The following is a 20980-nucleotide window of genomic DNA, read 5'->3' on the forward strand; positions in this document are numbered from 1 at the left end:
AAAATCTTTGTACAACAATATGAAGCTCAGAGCTAAAAGTTATATGAACAATTATATAGAACTGATGGGTCTGAATAAATAAATAAATAAATATTAATATAATTGTTCTCATAACAATGACTGTTGTCCAGTTGTAGATTCATATATTCAGCCACACTGAAAAACATGAGTTTAACCATATCACTGCAAAATCTAATACAGGAATTAACTCTTAAAGACCTGTGAGATTTTACTTTGTGTATTGAACATTTAATAGTCCTCCAACTTAAGTTAACTCACTGTAAGTGAATCAGATATGAGGATTTTGATTGTTCCAATTTGTATCCAAGAAGATATTATGCTATAGCATCTTTGAGTATAACTCATTGGGAAGTCAGGATACAAATTTAACAACTAAACACACATATAAATTAGTTCTTAATGATTTACATTGATTTAATGTGTAAATAATGTGCATTCCGGCACTTTCAAAATCAAATAATTTTAACAGGAATTTTGAGAACTATTATTATAAATTGTTCAAGATTTTTAAATGGGAAGCAGTGTATGAAAGTTTTAAATAAAGAACATAAATTAACTTTATTCCATTGAAATAAATTAGGTCAAACATTGGGTGAATTATGCCCATTGTTTTCAAAAGTTCATCTGTTGTACCCTCACCAAGAATATTTACTTTCAAAATGTAAATTGTTCAGATTTTGATATGAACCCTAGCATAAAGATTCTGTATGAGGATTACCTATTCTAAGTGTTGCAGACAGCCCTAGGTGCATTATTAAAATCCTTGGATAAGCTTTCCCAACACTCATGTTAATTGGCTAATGCTTGTTCAGATAAGAGTTCCTGTGTGTGTAAGAAGTTGCTGGATCATGGTATCATGTTTGAAATTTTTCTAACTTGAAGAGAATTCTAACTATTTGGAATTTGTCTTCACATTCCTGTTCCACTCAGTTTTGATAAATAGGGTTCACTTTCAAGAGTGTATCCATAGCGGTTTTGAGGGATTATAACTGTCTAGAATCTGTTAGTTAAAGTTGTTAGGTCTCTATAGGGATGTGTAATGCAGGGAATCTCACAATTAAATGAAACCATTAGGTCATCTGCATAGACGAGTCATATGGCAGCAGAGTTAATTGCTCTGCTACATTAAGGTGAGGTTTAATGATAAAATAATCTGTAATCAAGTCATTGTGCTACATTTTAATGTGTTTTATATTTACTCATTTCAGGTGCCAAAGATTTTCAATGGGAATTTGTGCATGGCTTATTGGAAAATGCTATTTATGGAGGTCATATAGATAATTACTTTGATATGAGGGTCCTGCGATCTTACCTAGAACAGTTTTTTAATTCCAGAGTCATTGCTGACTCAAATTTCCGGGGCAAGAAGATGAGCAGATTTCCATATTCCATTTCTCTACCTAGCTCCTGTAATATATTGGTAAGTATGTTTCCCTACTTATCAGATGTTCAAGCTAAAATTAATTCTGTTTGAGTTTATTAAATTGGCGGATTATTATTGTTTTTGATTTCCAAAGTAGTTTTGATGCTACTGAAGACATGTTGTATTATATCTATTGACTTGTTGAAAATTATTGTCCTATAAGCTGGACATGTCTGACTAAAACAGGAACTTTTTGGTATCTACCACATCAGGAGCTCTGTCAGCACTCCTAAGCACAACCTTCTGCTGAGTTCAGGTTTCCTGGGGATAAGAAAGAATGAATGAATGAATGAATGAATGAATGAATGAGTGAGTGAGTGAGTGAGTGAGTGAGTGAGTGAGTGAGTGAATCTCTCATATATATATATATATATGAGAGAGATTCACTCACTCACTCACTCACTCATATATATATGAATGATTATATACGTATGTGTACACACACAGTTTGAATACAAGGGGTCACACAATTTTAAGCAGCCCTTTAACTTTGTTGTTAACCAAGAAGCAAAACTTAAAAGCACAAATTTTAAAGTAGTGTTAATGAATTCTTTCAATTATACTTTATTATTAAGTTTCAGTTTTTTCCTAATTAAAGATGTATCAATCATTGTCCAGCACCCTGTTAGATTTAGGTATTACCTTAACAATTACTAATTTAATAATCTAAAATTTATTTTCAAAATATATAAGCCACATATTTACCCATGTTTAGCTGAATTATGGTTACTGCAATATGCTTAGCATTACTACTTTCTACATAGGATTACCGCCATGTTATTGAAAGTCTTCCAGAAGATGATAAGCCTGATTTTTTTGGCTTGCCTGCCAATATTGCACGTTCATCTCAACGAATGATCAGTTCTTTGGTAAGATTTGGGATTTTATTTATTTGTAGGGTTTTGTGAGAAAGGGGTTTGTTATTGTTTTGCTGAATATTATCAAGATTGCACATATCATTTATAAAGAGGTTGTATCTTTTTATTGTAATTTAAATAAGTTTTCCAAGATTTATTGCATGCATCCTGTTCTACTGAAACTTAGTTCACTTTAAAATATGGTAAGGAAATAGTTCACTAGCAAAATAACTTGTTAAAGGGGCTGAGTTTCAAATGGAGGATGTGATAACTCTCTGCACATATTGAATGGTTATGAGCTTGTGTTGTGTCAACCATACTGATTCCTTAAATATGAGAAATCCTTTTTCTTAGGCAGGCCTTTAAAAATAAAATAGACTGGTACTATGAATTCTTACTCTGCTATAGATTTGAAATACACAGTTTCTCAAGCATGATGAAGAGTTCTTTATGAAAAAAAAAGTCTAGTGATTGATACTATAATATATTCATGAAAATGTAAGCAATGTTTCTCAGTATATACTGATCTACAAGTATTTCCTTACTGGGACAATGATTATTATGATTACCAGTCCCATTATCCCATTGTTCTGATGGATAGCAAGGGAGAAGAGCTATGAAGTTTTTATAACATAAAACACCCTTTTGTAGAGATTTCTGAAAGATGTCTTTGTTCACAAATTTGTAACATCTCACTGTTTAGAATCATATAATATACTTTATTAGATTCCTTAGGGGTTTCTAATAAGCATTCCTACCTTCATTTTTAAAAAGATAGGAAAAAATCAATTAAATTAGCAGGCCAGTTGTCATATGAATTTTGTCAGCATAATTATTTTCAAAATGGAAATGTAATGCCAATTAGAGCTGGAACCAAGTCCAGAGAAAATCAGTCTTAGATCAGTGCACAGAGGGTCCTCTGTGTAGTCTTTGTAGACTTGAAATTAGCTTTTGATTCTATCCCTGTAGAAGAATTCGGGACAGACTTATACTGAATGGCAGCTCAGTACTGGTTACCAAGAATATAGGTAAAATGTCAAATCAGAGCTCTTTCTCAAAAGAAGCTAAGCAAGGCTGTATATTGGTTTTCCTTCTGTTTAAATTCTATGTAAATGGCATGGTTGTTCCTCTGATGAGAAGATAATTCCATTTCCCTAACTAAGCTGATACTCATGTACAGTATGCAGATGATGTGGCAGTTATTTCAACAACCTCAGTAGGCATAAGAGAGGAGATTAGAACTTACTGTGAGAAGGAAAATGTCACAGTAAAGTTTTAAATGGGAGTATTGTAAGCCCCAGGAAGTGCAGGTACATATTTATTCACTAGGGCTTATATGCCATGACAGTCCAAAAAGACTCTGAATGGCTTAAATAAATATCACAGTTTTAAAAAGTAAACAAAATTATGACCTTTACAAGAGATTTTGGAGGCCTAAACATAGTTGCCAAATAACTGGAATTCCAACTGAACAGGCCAGGTCCTTCAAACGTCTTGGAGTTCTGTTTCATTCTTCTGGCTCTTAGAGTACACAAATACAGTCTATCATAGAAAATTCACTAAAACCTTCTAGGGTAATCCTGAAATTCTTTTGTAGGATAGTTGACAAGTATATTCTGGCTATTACTGAAGTCTTCAAATCCAAGGTAATTCTGCAGAGGTACAGCTATTCAGTACACTTATAAGCCTCTGTATACTTGTTCAGTACAAATCTGTAGGAGAAGGGCATCATATTGTGTTTTCCCTATATGTTAAATTAAAGATTAGAAGACAGAATTGAGATATTTCATTTAAATTACTGGCGTTAAGTAATCTTTTCCAATGAGCCTTGGCTTTTTTAATCACCCAGGACTGTTTTTAAGCAGGAGATACTTACAAATCTGAGTTCTCTTCTCATTTCTTCATCTCACTGGAGGTAGACAGGATTGAAGTACCTGCTAAATAACAGGTTTCAGATATTGATTTCCAGAAAGATGAGAACTTGGGTCCTTGTGTTCTTGGGAAAAAGAACGGTTATTTTAGTGAAGCTCAGTGTCTTTCCCACAGCTCTGCTGGAGAGGAAAATGTGTATTATAGTATTCATACTAATCAGTATGCTTTTCCACATTTACCTGAAGTAGTATTGTTTGATCATATACTGTTTTAATATCTGTAATACAGGGTATTTCAGTCAGTTTGTTCCTTTTTTAGAGAATGCAAAAGAAGTGATAAAGGAAGCACATATTACATCAGATCAATGTGTCGAATATTACTTAGAGATTTGCTAAGTTATATGTACTGAATGTGCTCATATGACATAGGCTACTCAAAATGCATTATTAGTATTAATATTGTATAATGTATATAAAAGTATATTATTTTATTGTGGATTACCCTCTGTAACTTTCCTTTTCTCCCTCACTTTGATTTTTTTTTTAATTTCTATCTGATCTTGGATCATAGTAAGTTTTATCAATTTATCTAACATTAGGACTTCAGATTAAAAAAAAAAGTTTCAGCATGTACTTTCTTAGCCTACTGTATGTCTTAAATGCCTCTTAATTTCTCCTAAACTGCAACACTATTATGATGGGTAATTAACTAATGCATTGTGATGATATATAGAAGTGGTGATGGTACAAATATTCAAAGAATGCCCATTGTTAATGACTGGAATGAAATATATGCTCAAGTCAATTATTTAATGTATTTCTATTAGTCAGACAATTAGGGTGCTTCTTTGGATCAAATGCATTCACTCCTCCAGCAGCTAATTGGAAGTCTAGGATCTGTGTTTTTGCAGCAAATGTTCAATTAACCAAACAATAAAAATGGTCAAAAATGAGTTTTACATCAATATGCCTATGTGCTGTTAAAATGTGATGGTTTATTATTTTTAATTTCCGATAAATAAAGTAATAAATATTTCTTTTATAAAGTACTATAGAAATTTGTGGAGAAGATGAAAGGTTCTGTGGAGTTTGTGGGAAAAATGAAAGGGACCTACGGAGTTACTTTTTATATATTCTTACATAATAAAAGCGTTAAAATGATTTTTTGAGGAAAACCGTAATCTTCTATATTGATACTACTTTCGTTTTAATCAGTTCAAGCCACTATACTTTCATATTTCATATTTCACTATATAGTGAAATATATATTTCAGATAACTTCTTATCAGGAATATCTGATGTTAAATGGGTGCACTCTGTATATTGCCTGGGTGGTTTGCCGTGACTGTTCTGTTTCTTCCTTGTACTTCTCTGCTAAAATGTAAAAATCACATGGGCGATCTCCCTGGTGTCACTATCTCATGCAACTTTAAAAACTTTTATTTTGATGCTTCTATCATTTCAGTTTAGATATCCCATCCTTCCACAGTAGGATGATAAAAACAAGAAATATTTAAACAGTTACTTTAAATATTGTTTTAACATAATCAGACTTTTAGTTTGGAATGGAACAGGTAGCATTTTTGCAGTAGCATTTGTTTAAATCTTCTAGAATAGTTCGGTTTTTGGTACAGTATGCAAAGTTTTTCTGTAGCACAATGTAGCATACTGCAGTTATAAAATCTCCTATGAAGCACACCATCACAAGTGTATTTGAGCTGAGTGGAATTGTCATTAGAAAGAAAAAAAAAACAAAGTTAAGAGTACAACATCATGTCTAAGAGGTATTTGTGACATGCTGTAGTGTTCTTTGTATTGCAGTCAGCATTGTACGGAGTGATCACTGTGAAATTTGTTTCATAAACATGACATGAACATTTATATTGGGTTTAAAATATTACTTGAAATATTAATAGTTATCCTAAATGCTACTTCACATTGTTATATTTATTTGTTAAGCAAATTTATTTAGCCGCCCATCTCACCAAAATGACTCTGGGCGGCGTACAACAGTTAGATAAAAAGACAGATATAAAAACAACAGAAAAAAATATAAAATCACATTAATAAATATTACAGTTTATATATATCACAGATTATATACCACAGTTATAATAGTTATACCTATATATACCACAGTTATAATTAATACCACAGTTCATATACCACAGTTTATAACCATAGTTATAAGATGTCTGATAGGCTTCCAGGGCCAATTCAAGTCCTGGTTGTTACCTATAAAGGCTTTTTTTTACTTGAATACTCACTCCTGATCCAGATAGAAACTGCCCTCAGTACATGCCTGTTGGGACAGAACTGTTTAGGTACCCATTTCTGAAATTATGACGCAGTCAGGTGCCTTGGGAATAGTCTTATCAGCACTCTCAACTCTGTAACACCTTGCTCCACAAGTTCAGGATGGCCCCCACTTTGTTAACATTTAGAAGGGCTGTGAAAACTATGCTGTCTCATGGAGCTTTGGTGAACAGCAGTGGTGGGATTTTAATTGTGCTTTAACTGATTATTGTCTTTATGTTTTTATAGTTATAAGCCACTCAGAGTCTTGCAAGTAGGCAGTATACTATGATCATAGGAAACAAATACCGCAAGCTGACTTCTCTAAAAATGGAAAGACCAAAGAGTATAAAAGAATGGAGAAGTGGAGATGATGGAATAGTTCTGGTCAATGTGGAGGGCTCTGTATATAAGTGTAAAGGATCGGTGTGGAGTAAATAGAAAGGAAAAGTCATTCCTATAGATCTGATGATTTTCTGATAAATGTTCCTTATATTGAATAAACTCAACTCAAGCAGCAGACTGTAGAAGAGACCTCATTCCCTGTTGGAAATATTTTAATAAAGTTCCTATGCTTGAGAGGATGGCAGGCAAGTACACATAATGCAAATGATGCAACCAAGAACTGTAAGGTGTGGTGCTTAATGAGGCTCATTATGATAACTGCTTTAGCTTTAAGATGCTGAAAGGAACATGTCTGAAAGTGCAGAATCTTCAGATTAGTAAAAGTTGTGATACTTGCATTTAAATTTTTTTTGACAGTTCATTATAGCTTCTATTGCTGCTGCAAATATTTAGCAATGTGGGCATTTCTTTGAAGATGCTCCATTCTTCTATATATGGTTAAAGTGCCTATCTAATACTACTCCAAGTCTTGGAGCCAAAGACTTCAGTGTTCCAGAAACAAAGGTTAATGTAAATAGTGAAAGTACTTGAAAAAATAACCATTTTGTTATCAGCTGCTATGAAGAAAGTAGGGGAAACCCACATTAACTCTCCCACAAGATATCTGATGGAATAAATTAATGGACTCTGTGGAGCATTATCTTGACCTATTCTGATGGCCGATTTGAGAAAAAATTCATGGAGAAATATGTAAAAGAAAGGTTAAAGAGAAATATTGAACTATCCTAAAGTCTATTTCTTGAGCAAAGGATAGAAAAACAACTTATATTTTTTGTGCTATCAATGTTTGGAAGGAACTGTGTGATGTCTTCAAAAGAGAAATAGGCCAGCTACAGTACTAGTTCATTTTCTTGCCAGTGCTCAATACTTAGCAGCAGAACAATCTTTAACTGCTAAAGAGGAGGAGCTGGCTATGATTTGTACTTCAAGAAATCATCCTTTCATCAGTACAATAAATTTCATACTAAGAATGATCCATTCAAGAAATATATTTGCTGATCAGGTTTTAAAGAAAAGCATATCTGTGAATGGGTAGAAACTGTTTCAGTATTTGGATTCAAGGATCACTGAAACTGATCCCTCCTTTAATAGCAGCAGTTTCTTCTGATGGCATAGAAAGAATCTTTTCTTTTGGAATAATTGATTTGATATGGAGAAATAATTTTGGAATGTTTTTTCTTTGTTCTGGCTGGCCTGAAAGTGCCTATTTTTTAAAGAAAAAATTATAAATGCTTAAGAAAAAATGCATGTGCTTGTTTGTTAAAATAATCTATTTTTATTGCTTGTTGAGGAAAGCTAGCCAGAACAAACAAGATTATTAATAAAATTTAAAAGTTAAATGAGAAGTTTGTGATGGTAATCCTGATGCATCAAGGCAAAAATATCTTTCAAACATCCAAAATAATTAATTGAATTGGAACTGGTTCTACTCCTGATGACTTCACAAACTGCTTGTCCTAAGAACATAATTCCAGTTGTAATGAAAATTAATCTGAAAAAAAATCTGACTAAATAATTGTTTTATATAATATATACCATCTGAAAATGAAATTAGTCTCTCTGAATACTGAAGAATATATATTCAGGTTACACCAAACAACAAGATTGGTTCATTTTACTATAATTTTCCTGACAGGTGAATAAATAGTGATTTTAAATAATTAAATCAAGTCTTCCTGACTAGTGACTTAAACATCATTTAAATCAATTTGATATAAACCTAATCCACCTTGATATAGAAAGATTAATATAAACAAATATATTGACCTTTAGTGCATACTGAGCTGTGAACGCTGTCTATAGATTTGCAAATGCTGTCGTGAAATTTTAACTTTCTCTCATGGGTTTTTAGGACAGAAGTAACCCCAGGCAGGATACAAACAACTTTTTATTGTGAAGAATTGTATATATTAGCAAGGTATACTACAAAAAATAAATCCCTTTATATACAGTTATGCAAATATATATCATATAAAGTTATGCAAATTAGAATACTGTATACATACGATGGACCAATATGATTGAGTTAAGCATACATGTGATTGAGCGTACACGTGATTGATACATCTGGTTTGTGAAATCAGTAGATTCTACAGGTGGTCCTCAGGTTATGACCACTTGTTCAGTGACTGTTCAAAGTTACGATGGTGCTGAACAAGAGGGACTTACGACCAGTCCTCAAAGTTGCAGCTGTTTCAGTGTTCCCTCAGTCATGTGATTATGATTTGGGCGCTTGGCAAGCAGCTCATAATTACAACAGTTGCAATGTCCCATGGTCATGTGATGGCCATTTGCGACCCTCCCTGCCAGCTTCCCCCAAGCAAAGTCAATGGGGAAACTGGCAGGAGGTTACAAGTCGCTTCCACAAGTTGTCCCTGCTCCCGCCACTTTTTCTTCCACCCGCCCATGCTCCATAGCATCCTCTAGCAGCACCTGCATACCTGTAGCTCCTGCCTACCCATAGCTCTTGCCTGCCAGCCTGCTTGCCTGGGATTCCTGCCTCTTCCTATGTCGTCATGCAAGGTCCTTGCTTAATGACTCGTGTGGTCCTGGGATTTCGACAGCAACTGGGCCTGCTAAAATTGCTGTTGCTATGTGATGTGGTCATGCGACATCACACTTCATGACTGCATTGCTTAGCAACAGAAATTCCAGTCCCAATTGCCATCATAACCCGAGGACTGCCTGTATAAGGTAATGGGATGGAACTCAAAAAATAATGGTGCATGGAAAAAAAACAGTTTTCATGAACATAGTTACTTTCTAGGGAGTTTTTATGGGTTTCTCTTATTCTGGCCTTTTTTTCACAGAGTTATCTTGCCTTTTACTTATTTGCCTGTTAGCATTTACCGTCTTCATTAAATAACTGATACATAGCTATTTAATAGATTTTTTTTCTAAATTTTGAACTTAATGATGTTTTTGTTTTTGTTTCTGTACTTCACTAAGTTTTTTGGGGTGCCACATTGGAAACTTCAGTTTTCCTCAATTTTCCTTCCTTCCTTCCTTCCTTCCTTCCTTCCTTCCTTCCTTCCTTCCTTCCTTCCTTCCTTCCTTCCTTCCTTCCTTCCTTCCTTCCTTCCATGACATTGTTATCAATCTTTAATTTAGAAGAATACAAAATTTAGGTAAAATATCAAGTTACGCTAAAATAACAAAATTGAACTGAACAATCCTTAAACTTAAAAAAAAAAATTAAAACAAGAAAAAGGGGAAGATAAGGAGAAAAAAAGCAGACATATATAAAAAAATCTACCTTATGCATTAAATTACCACATGTGGCGGACATACAAAAAAACCTGAGAAGTTCTGGAAAGAAATACAGAGCACTATTCGGAGGATTTTAGTGATCAAATCTGAAATGAAACCACAATTCTTTTTACTAGGCATAATTCCAAAACATATCAACAAAAACAACTTACTAAGATACATGTTTATGGCAGCAAGGATAAATTTAGCACAACATTGGAAAAGAGATATGTTACCAAAGATGTCAAACTGGGAACTTAAACTTGTAGAATATGCAGTAATGGCAAAATTAACAGCGGGGTCCTTGGGGTTCTCTGAGCTTGGTTGTTCTCTTGCAATCATTTCAGAACTCTAACCAAATTTATGGCTACTATATATGCAGCAAGGCATTTTCCATAAATGGCTTCCATGCATTCTACATATGCAGCAAGACAAATATAAGTATTTGGAATATGGTTTTTAAGGAGAAAAAGAACTGACTAAAGAATTGAAATCGGATACACACAAAAAAATTCAAATGTCTATAAATATTGAATATTAGTCAGAGTATGATAAAGGCGAAATTAGAAGCTAATATTTTTCTATAATGTTTTAGTAGTTTTTTTTTTCTTTTTCCCCCTTTTTATTTTTAAAAAACAGTGGAAATTTTGGCACTTACTCAAAGATTTCAATTCTTACAGCAGTGTTAAAACAATTTAATGTACTTAAATGTAATTTAATGTTTTCCATGGTTAATTTATAATCAAAGATATACAAAGATAGTATATTTAGAATACTAACTGTACAATCTTGGTAATTCCTTTGGCCACTTATAGATATTATATTTCTGTACCAATTAATTTTTTTTCTCTTTTTCATTTTTGTTCACTCTTTTTCTTTTTTTTTTTTGAAAATGATTACTAAATTAAAAAGAAAAATGTTGCTTTTTCCAGGACAAATAAGTTACACATTTCCAAAAGCCTTTCCTTAACATGTGGAATAATATCACTTTTCCAATTTCTCAGTATTTTTCTTTTAGCCTTCCCCCATGTACGATGCAACCATAATTCATGATAGACAAATTCCAAGCTTTGGCATATAATTCAACATAACATTAAAATCCTTAACATTTAAAGATTTCTCCATAAATCTACTTACACACATTAAAATACCATTCCAAAATAGTGACAAATGATTCCAGGGCCATATCATGGGTCAATGAATTCTCCCATTCTTTACATCTCCAATAAAGAAAATCTGATGTCCATCCTTTGAAGTACATTCCCTGGGGAGTCCAATACATTCTAAATATAATTTTTTGATAAATCAATTTTAATCCCAAATCCATTGATATCATTTTAATATTTTTAACAACATGAAGGCATTATCATAGATTCCAATTCTTTAGTCCATGTTTGAAATACTCCAGAAATGTCCACAGCTCAAGAGCTAATCCTCCATTTTATTTCTGATTAGAATTGTTGACAGTTGTGCTTTTAGTAGCTTCTTCTTTTAAGAACTCCAACACATCTTAAGTTCTTTTTCCTATTAGTGTCTCCTACTATGGAATCTTGTCATTCTCTGATTTTATCAAAATAGCTTTTCTTGAAGCAATAGCATTTTCTTTGCTGATGTTTTTACTTATACATAGAGGTGACCATGGACAAAAAAAAAAAAAGTTTACTTTTTTTTAACAGCATGAATAATGTTAATATTAAAGGCATAAGATTATGCTCATCCCCTACCCTCCCCAAATCTGGCAAAACTCTGTACTAGTAATATTTACATTTACATAATCTCAGTAGCATTAAGAATACTCCTATGTAAAACACATAAACACATTTACATTATAAGTCAAGTGCACACAATATATATGCCACCCTCCCATCTACCCACATTAATTCTGGCTTCCCCACTGCAAAGATTTTTTTTTTTAAAGCAATTTCTTAGCAGGCAGATTGGCAAATGTTTTCTGCCTACGTGCTATACTTCTGTTTTTCCCTCAATATTACACATACACATAGGGTGGCAAAAAATCAGAAGTCTGGTGGAACATTTTCAGACTAACAAGCTCACTTCATCAATTGGAGTTAGGTGGGGGGAAGCAAGGAGAAGACAGGTTGGTTATACAGATTACATGTGAGACAGCTTACAAGTACCTTTTCAGTTAACAATTGTGGTTTGATTGTGTTGAGATCTTGTGAGATTGCCTGAAACCTTTTGATGTATGTGAAAGCCAGTGACATCTCTCTTCCTCAGTATAAATTGATTGGCCGTGGGTGGGTTTTTTTGTTTTGGTACAGACTGATCTATCAGTCTTTTGAAAGACTCTGTTTACATGTTTAAAAGCAAGTCTACCAGTCTTCCAGAGGACTGGTAGGCATATCACTCAGAATGCCTCACCATGCTTTCAGAAGCGGTGGTTAGACATTACACAAGCAGATGCTTCTGTTTAACCCAGGTATCTAGTCTCTCTTGCAGCCCCAGCCAAAATATCTATAGAGGGCTAGGAGCCAGATGGCAAAGCAACTTGCCTAACTGAGCAATAAGATCTGGGCAGATTCCAGACTTTGACCATGCCATCATCAATATTCTCACCAAGGTGTTATAGATTGTCAGTAGCATAAGATTTGTGGGTGGGAGAAGAGGAAAAACATCATTTAACAGTGGGACAACTGAAGACAACTTTAGGGACTAGGGATGACATGGAAACGATATTGTGAGAACACATTCTTTAAAAACAATTATTGAGAAATATTTCTTTCATGGTAAACAAGGCTGAATCCTTAGTCTTAACTCTCTCACGCACTTTCTCTTTCTCACACAAGCAACTGGAGCAGTAGAAATGTACATGTTCAACTGGGCTGTTTATGCCCAGTATGTCCTCTGTTGCTTGCTAGATCCTTGATAGCAGGAGGTGGACGACAGAGTCTTCTTCATAATGACATAGCTTTATATAAAATGAAGACTGACCATATTTTCATAACATGCCATGCATGGCCTCTTCAAAGAAACAAGTGACACCTAAGTTTGGATATTTGATCAAATTCACAGCTGACAGCATGAATGTAGTTTTTCCTTTACTGTGATTTGCTCTTAGTTTGCTTAAGTTAAAAATTGCATAAGCTAGCATGTCTCCTGTGATTTGTATTCAAGCTTTTAAGACCTAATTCCCTTGAAAAATATGCTGATACAGTTCTTTGACACAATAAAAAGCCTACACATTTAACTTCTGATACTTAGTATAAACCTCATCTTGCAAATAACAGTAATAAATTATAGTTCAGAGATGTGAAAGACTAGAATGCATATTTTAGAAGGTTACTAAAACAACCTATGGTCTCTTGATATTCACTATTTTATAACAGAGATGACAATGAATCCTATTGCAAATAGAATAGATTCAGTCATTTTTTTTGTGTGGATGGTGTACATAACCAATAGATTAGATTGCCCCCAACTTCCTAATGATTCATACCTAGCATATCTTTTATTTTTGTTACATTTGTGTCCTACCTTTCTTCCAGAGTTCATGTATAAAATTCTCCTCACAATAACCATCCTGTGAAATAGGTTGGACTGAGAAAGAGATTACTTAAAAGTACCCAGTGATCTTCTGCTGCTAAGTTGGTGTCACCAATCCTATTGCAACTCTTTAACCACCATACCATACTTCTTTTCTTTGAATGGTGCTTAACCTTTGGGTCTTTCAGTTGTTTCCTTGATCTGTTTTACCTGTGTCACTGCCTAGACTGCCCAGAGTGATCTGTTTCCTCACAATCATTTTATTGCCTGATAAAGCACATGCTGAGCCTAAATCCCGATTCCATCTGTCAGGCAAATATCCCAGAATAAGGCAGTGTCAAACCACGTCCTTTTCACTGTCCTTCATGTGAGGTTTTAGCATGGAGTACAGTGTTTATAAAGGGAATGTAAGGTAAATTGAAGGTAATTTCAAATTAGATGAGTCTGGCTAATTTCAGTGTAATAGATTAAACTGACCTGAGAAGAGTTTTTTAGCCCTGGTTATGCTGGAAAAGAAAAGAGCATCTAATTTGGAGGTCCTATACTATTATAACTATAATTTAGTTTATTGTTCAGCAAAAGATCATTTTCTTTTCAATTTCTGTTAAGGAGAAAATATTTTCAGTATACTAAGAGATTCATTTTCATTAATATTCAAAACTTTTGTGCCTAACTTATAAAAGGAAATATTAACAGTTTTCTCCACTTTCTTCTTACACTGAAATTGTTCTTTTTTTAAGGACTAATTTTCCAAAATGTTCGGCAAATGAATTAATAGCAACAATTATATAACTTAAAATAATACTTCCACAGATTACAAATGAGTGAGGCTTCATGTTCTAGCAAGTCTAATAAATTATTTTAATTCGTTGGTGGTACACTAAACAACATTATCTAATTTATCAAGCAAAATGAAACATTGCATCACTGCACATTTTTTAAGTTAGAAAATCCATCAAAAATACAGAAACAAGTGGACTTTATGTGTACAATTCAGAGTACTGAATAGTGCAGCCTCATGGAAGGATGTGTGTGTGAGAGAGAAAATGTCAATGCGGCCAAACAAAACACATTTTTTTGTGTGGGCTGCCTTTATGGCAGTCTGTAAATATTGAACTGGATCCACAGTTGTGCTTAGAGTAGACTCACTGAAATCAGTGGGACTTAACTTAGGCATGACCAGTCCATTGTTAAAAATATAAATAATGATTTTAAGATATATTTCCTGACTGGCTGATTGTACCTATCTAGCTTTGGCTGATTTCAGAAAGCTAGGCAGGGTCAGTCCTGGTTAGAATGTGGGTGAAACACTACCAGAAAAATCCAGAGCAGTGGACTAGACTGGGAAGTCAGGCAAATATCCCAGAATAAGGCAATGTCAAACCATGTTCCTACTATTTCCAAGCGAAATACAGGATATCCATGAAGTCATAAGAAGTGAAACCTGACTCAAGGGGGTCTTCTTATTTAAGGGATATTATCATATTTTTTTAAAAAAAGACAAAAGAGATGTTTAAGCATTTCAACAATGGTAAATTGTTTCAGAGTGTTCCGGGTGTTCTGAAGGGCACTCAGATGTAGATACAGATAGAAACTCAATTATTTAGAATAAAATACTGTACTGTATTTTCTACCACATTATACCTTATACAAAGAATTTATTTTAATATTCCTTTATAGAAGCTTGAAAAGCTGACTTGAGCATATCTCTTTTATCAAATCCTCAAATAAACATAAAAAGGATATGGATACGGAATGCTTGTCTTTACAGGTAGTCCTTGCTTAACAACAGTAATTGAGACTGGAATTTCCATTGCTAAGCAATGCGGTCATAAAGTGTGATGTCACATGACTGCATCGCTTAGTGACAGCAATCCCAGCAGTCCCCACTGCTGTTGTTAAGCAAGGATTAAGGTCGTTAAGCGAGGACCTCATGTGGCCGTGACTTCCCGCTAGCTTCCCCATTGATTTTCCTTGTTGGAAAGTCCCGGGAAGTTCACAACCAGGCTGGTGGGTGGATGAGTGCTACAGAGTGCAGCCAGGTGGTGGTGGGTGCTGCGGAGAGCAGGAGGGCATGCAGGTGGCTGCTGCAACCTGGTGCAAGCATGGCCAGGCATGGGGTGGGTGCTCCAAAGGGCACTCAGGTGACTGTTGCAGCCTGGCATGAGCACGGTCAAGTGCAGGGTAGGTTGGGTGCTCTGGAGGATGAGAGGGCGCTCTGGTGACTGCTGCAACCCAGCACGGGTGGGGGCTGGGTGCTCTGGAGAGTGGGAGGAGACTCAGGAAAGTGGCATGAGTGGTAGCGAGTTACAGGAGTGACTTGTAACCTTCCCTGCTGGCTTCCCCATTGACTTTGCTTGTGGGAAGCTGGCAGGGAAGGTTGCAAATGCGATCATATGATCATAGGATGCTACAACCATCATAAGTGCAAACTGGTTGCCAAGTGCCCTGATCACAATCACGTGACCACAAGGGTGCTGGGATGGCCGTAACTCTGAGGACTGGTCATAAGTATCACTTGTTCAGCACTGCTATAACTTTGGTCACTGAATGAATGGTCATTAACCAGGGACTACCTGTAGTATAGATTCCTTCAGGTTTTTTTTACAGACTCAGGCAAGCCCAGTACTTCTGGTCCAGTAGTACCATTAAACTAATATGTACTTGTACCCTTGCTTTACTCACTACATCACTATGCAGATGCAGCAAGCATATATAATGTTGAGCACCAGTTGCCAAACAAATAAATATATACAGCATGCAAAATACCACAAAATGTTTTTGTATATTTTGTAGTGATCTCTATATACATAAATGTGTTATATTTGAATATTTTAAAAACATGTTTTCATTAGTGATAAATTCAAAGAGTTTTCTCAATGTGACTTCATCTGTCCTAGATTAGCATGTTTACAACTGCTATGTAAAATATATCATATATTCAAACTCTGCAATTTAAAATTCCATAGTCTTTCTTAATTAGCATTTGTTTATCATACCTCCATGACTTACAACTTATAAATGTTTACATGGCTTCAAGAACAAATATGACACAGAGACACCATGTAAATTCTCAAATGATTATTCAAACAGATTTGATCTCAAACCTTTTACAAATCATAATATAATTCTATATTCCAAGATAACCAGCTTTATCTCATATGAATTCCTGTGATCAACATTTCTCTTTTATACTCAAACAGAAGTGTAAAGTTAATCCTTTGTAATCAACTAAACTGTCTCTGGTGATGTAATTATTAATACAAATAATTCATACAATATGAAGACACCTTGTTGCATTTTGTATGTTGAATATACTTGCAAGCAATAATTGCTCTTTTTTTTTTCTGTAAGTTTTCTCATCACAGGATTTGTGGGTAAATCTTTATTTGCAGTGATGATCTCTGTCACAGCCTTCAGAAGCATATCTATCAAAATATATAGGCATGGACCTCTTCTGTAACTTTATTGGGAATTGTCTCCATATTCTCGTATTTTTTTCTCTTACAGGTAATTTCACAACTTCGGATCTTGAGTAGGTCTGTAAGTGCTGGCTGCAAATTTGACAGAGAAATCTGGTCAAATGAGCTTTCTCCAGTCCTCAATCTGTGGAAAAAGCTTAATCAGGTAAGAAGGTCAGTTGCAGGGTGAAGAAAAAAAAACTGTTTTAGGTTGATGTCCATATTTTTCATACATATTGAAGATTATATATGCATCAGGCTAATTCCTCTCAGGATATAACAACGTTATGCAAAATGCAGGAAAGGAATAAGATACGGTACGCCAAAGAAATTAAAAGCATGAAATGAGTTAAAAGAGAAGGAAATATAGCTAATCCTGTTAACACTAATACCATTTACTCTTCCTCTCTATATCCTCTGTTCTTGCAAACTGTCTTTGCTTCAACAATGTCTGTATGCTACTTCATGCATTTGTCTTTTGTCCTTTGGACTTTTCATCTTGTTTTGAGGATGACATTAACTCCATCCAACCATGGCTTCCTTAGTCTTCCCACTCCTTTCAACCCATTCATTCTTCCATATATTTCGTTTTGATTTTATCTTTATTCACTGTCTCTAATAGAGCAAATCATCAGAACATATTTCTTTCATATTGTCACTTACTTTTCTGTTCAGTCCACTTTCTTTCAGCATCATATTTCATATTTCATATCTCTGCATTTCATATTTGATTGTTTCTCTTCTTGCTTTAGTACATAAACACAAACTTTTTAAAAGCCCTATTTCCACTGCATTTAATTTATTTTTATGATTCTCCTGACATAATTTTTGTTTTTTATTTATTTATATTTCACATTTGTCACCACCCATCTCACTACAGATTCACTTCCATTTAACAAACTAGGAGGGTTGCATGCACTTGATACTTATACATTTTTTCTTTCTTTTCACAAATACTCATTCATCACAACAAAACATGTATTGTCCACTGGCTTTCTAACAGTATTGCACAACTTAAAATTTTTGCATCCATCTTTAGGAAACAATACATTAATTTTCATAAATGTATCTACTTGCTCTAATTTATATATAACATGAAATTGTTTGCTCCATTTTCCCTGTCAAACTTATCTACTTTGATCTTTGATGCATTAATTTTCTGATCCCTACTCCACATTGCATCATACATTCTATTGAATATTCGCTGCAAATCTACTGCTCAGATTGTTGGTTATCATCCAACAACATAGCATTATCTGCATACAAAAGAATCCCAGTGTTCATAACTCTACTTATTTATCTCTAATGTCACAATTGTTTTTCAAACAGGACTCATACTTTCGCTTTCTGCAAAACTCATCATTTGTTCTTTTGTTATCACCAGATAACTAGTATAAAATGCGACTTTTACCAATCTTTGAAAATTACTTTGTGAGTTGGAGGCCTTATCAGTCAATCAATCAATTCTACTTTCATATATACTTACACCAATACACCTATCTTTCATGGGGGTCAGCAGTAGAGAGAAGGGGGGGCAAATAATGTCACATGCAGGATGACATTATGCAAATGCTGCAATTTGCATACCCATGTCAGATGTTGTGATGTAAGTACATAATTGCAGCATTTGCATGAGTATGTCATTAGGCATATTTCATAATTTTGACATCATCATGGTGAGTTATGGATGCTGTTACTATCTTTGCTAAAATGTTATTGGAATAAGTTATTGAATACAACTGTTGATATGAAATGAATTGATTTTCATGATCTGTAATATATGCTTTACCCTATTTACTGATCAGTGAATATTTGAATGGAACGTCTGAAAAATAAACAGTTTGCATTGGTAGCACAACTTTTATATGTTCTTTTCGTTGAAAGTACCAAAAGTGTTTTAATCAGCAATTAAGATGTTGTCTGTCAGATTTTCTCTCATATGTGTATTCTCTGTCTCACTCTCTCCCATATACAGACACGCACACTCTTACTCACTGAAAGTGTCTAAGTTAACATCAATATTTCCTGGAAATCTGCCAAACAGATTGGCACAGTGCAAATTATTTGTTCTGTGTATACAGATATGTAGCTATCTTGGCATGAGGATCCTTCCACCCACACCCTCACATCTATATGCTGTAGATTTGATTCCCTAGAGCAATTAGGTGTGTATTGTGGGGACAATTGCCAGAGCAGAGTAAAGGAAGAAACTAATCAGTATCCAGAAGAAGTTATAAGTAAAGCCTGACTGAAAGAATAAAGTTAGATTTAGTTGCTAAACTTATTCATTCATTTATTTATTTATTTGTTTATTTATTTATATTTCAAATTTGGTCCCCATCCATTTCACTAGGAACTGACTCTGGGTGGTTTACAGTAAAAACAAAAATAAATATTAATTAAAATACAATAAAATACAATAAAAATACAATAAAAACCATATTCATACATAAATAATATCTTCCAAGGTGCTGCCAGTAGAAAGGATATTAACATACAGGAACATCTTCAAGGTGCTAGCCATCCCCAGGGTTGGTTGTCCCTTTTTTCACCCCATGCAAGTTGGCAGAGCCAGGTCTTAACCGCTTTCTGGAAGGTTGAGAGAATAGGGGGCTGCCTCACCTCTGGGGGGAGGGTATTCCATAGGGTGGGGGCCATGGCAGAGAAGGCTCTCCTCCTGAGCCCCACCAGTCAACATTCTTCAATCAATGGGGTCCGCAGCATACCCTCTCTGCTTGACCGGGTAGGATGGGATAACATAATGGGGGTGATATAATGGGGGTGAGATGGTATAGTAAATCTGTAAACTAAATTCCTAAAAGTATAGAGTGATAAGACTGAAAAATGTAGGAAATCAGAATTATCAACCTAGCTTATGTGAGTGCCAAGTTTATTTTCTGTACAGGTGTATAACATAGTACACTTTTATAATAAATCCATGTGTCCTGCCTTATTGCCACCATTTTTAAAGAAAGTTACCCACAATTGACTGGTACCTATCATAAGAGCTCCAGATAGTACTTCATGTTCTAACTTAAGCCCTACTGAAGCCCTTCTGTGAAGTAAATACAGAACATTTGACATGGAAGGTGGCATTCATTAAAGCCAGGCAAATTTTAGGAATAGATGTACTGTCAACTATAAAGGAGTTTTGCAGCATCCAGCCAGACATTCTCACTTTAAGCCTAAATCCAACTTTTATGCCCAGCGGTTTCTTCAGTCTCACCAGGGCCAGGATGTAATCCTCTTTTCCTTCTGTCTCAGCCCCACAACCCAGCTAGCTAAGGATGAACTATCAAGATCTACTTGAAACAAATAAAGGAGTTCAGTGTGTCTGCCGGTCTTCTAATAACCTTTTGATTGTTCCATCTGGGCCACAAGGCCTTGTCAACCATGATATCTAGGTGGATCAAATCTGCATCATGCTGATCTGTGAAGCACAGAATAGACTGACCCCAGAAAGAATTGTGGCCCACTCCACTAGGAGCACAATCTCTTTGACTGCCTTTGACATGGCCTCTGATGCCCCCAGGGAGATAAATGGAGGACTGGTAAATGGTCCTCCTTCATTAAATAGTATGCCTCAGCTAAAGCTTCTTTTTGCATAATGATCTTACAGAAAGTTGGTCCTAGCAAGTAAGTTCTCATCTTTAAGGATAGCTCTGGTATGTCCCACTGTGGAATGTTCTGACTTTGCCGTAGAAAATGGATCCTTGTGGTAAATTCACAATACTATTTTCAGTTAGACATTTTATTTTATTTAGTGAATTAATTAGACATTAGACATTTTATTTTATTTAGTGAATTAAAGTTCTAGACAAGTCAGTTTGGGGTTCAAATTCGTATGGTTTTATTTGTACGTTCATGTCTGTATAGCTAGAATTAGCACTACAG

At 34.8% G+C, this 20980-nt stretch overlaps 1 protein-coding gene across 1 annotated transcript in view; it reads left to right on the top strand.

The window, feature by feature from the left end:
- The window catches only part of DYNC2H1 (dynein cytoplasmic 2 heavy chain 1), a 183333-nt gene that overhangs the window by 140074 nt on the left and 22279 nt on the right, over window positions 1-20980 (top strand). The window contains exons 81-83 of the mRNA XM_088140623.1: window positions 1230-1441; window positions 2209-2313; window positions 17136-17252. Of these exons, the coding sequence (XP_087996749.1) occupies window positions 1230-1441; window positions 2209-2313; window positions 17136-17252 (434 nt within the window). The remainder of the gene's footprint in view (window positions 1-1229; window positions 1442-2208; window positions 2314-17135; window positions 17253-20980) is intronic.

The sequence above is a fragment of the Python bivittatus genome, unplaced genomic scaffold (assembly GCF_059951505.1).
Source record: "Python bivittatus isolate LINGU-HERP-01145 unplaced genomic scaffold, Pbiv_v1 ctg000340_np1212, whole genome shotgun sequence".
Lineage (NCBI taxonomy): Eukaryota > Metazoa > Chordata > Lepidosauria > Squamata > Pythonidae > Python > Python bivittatus.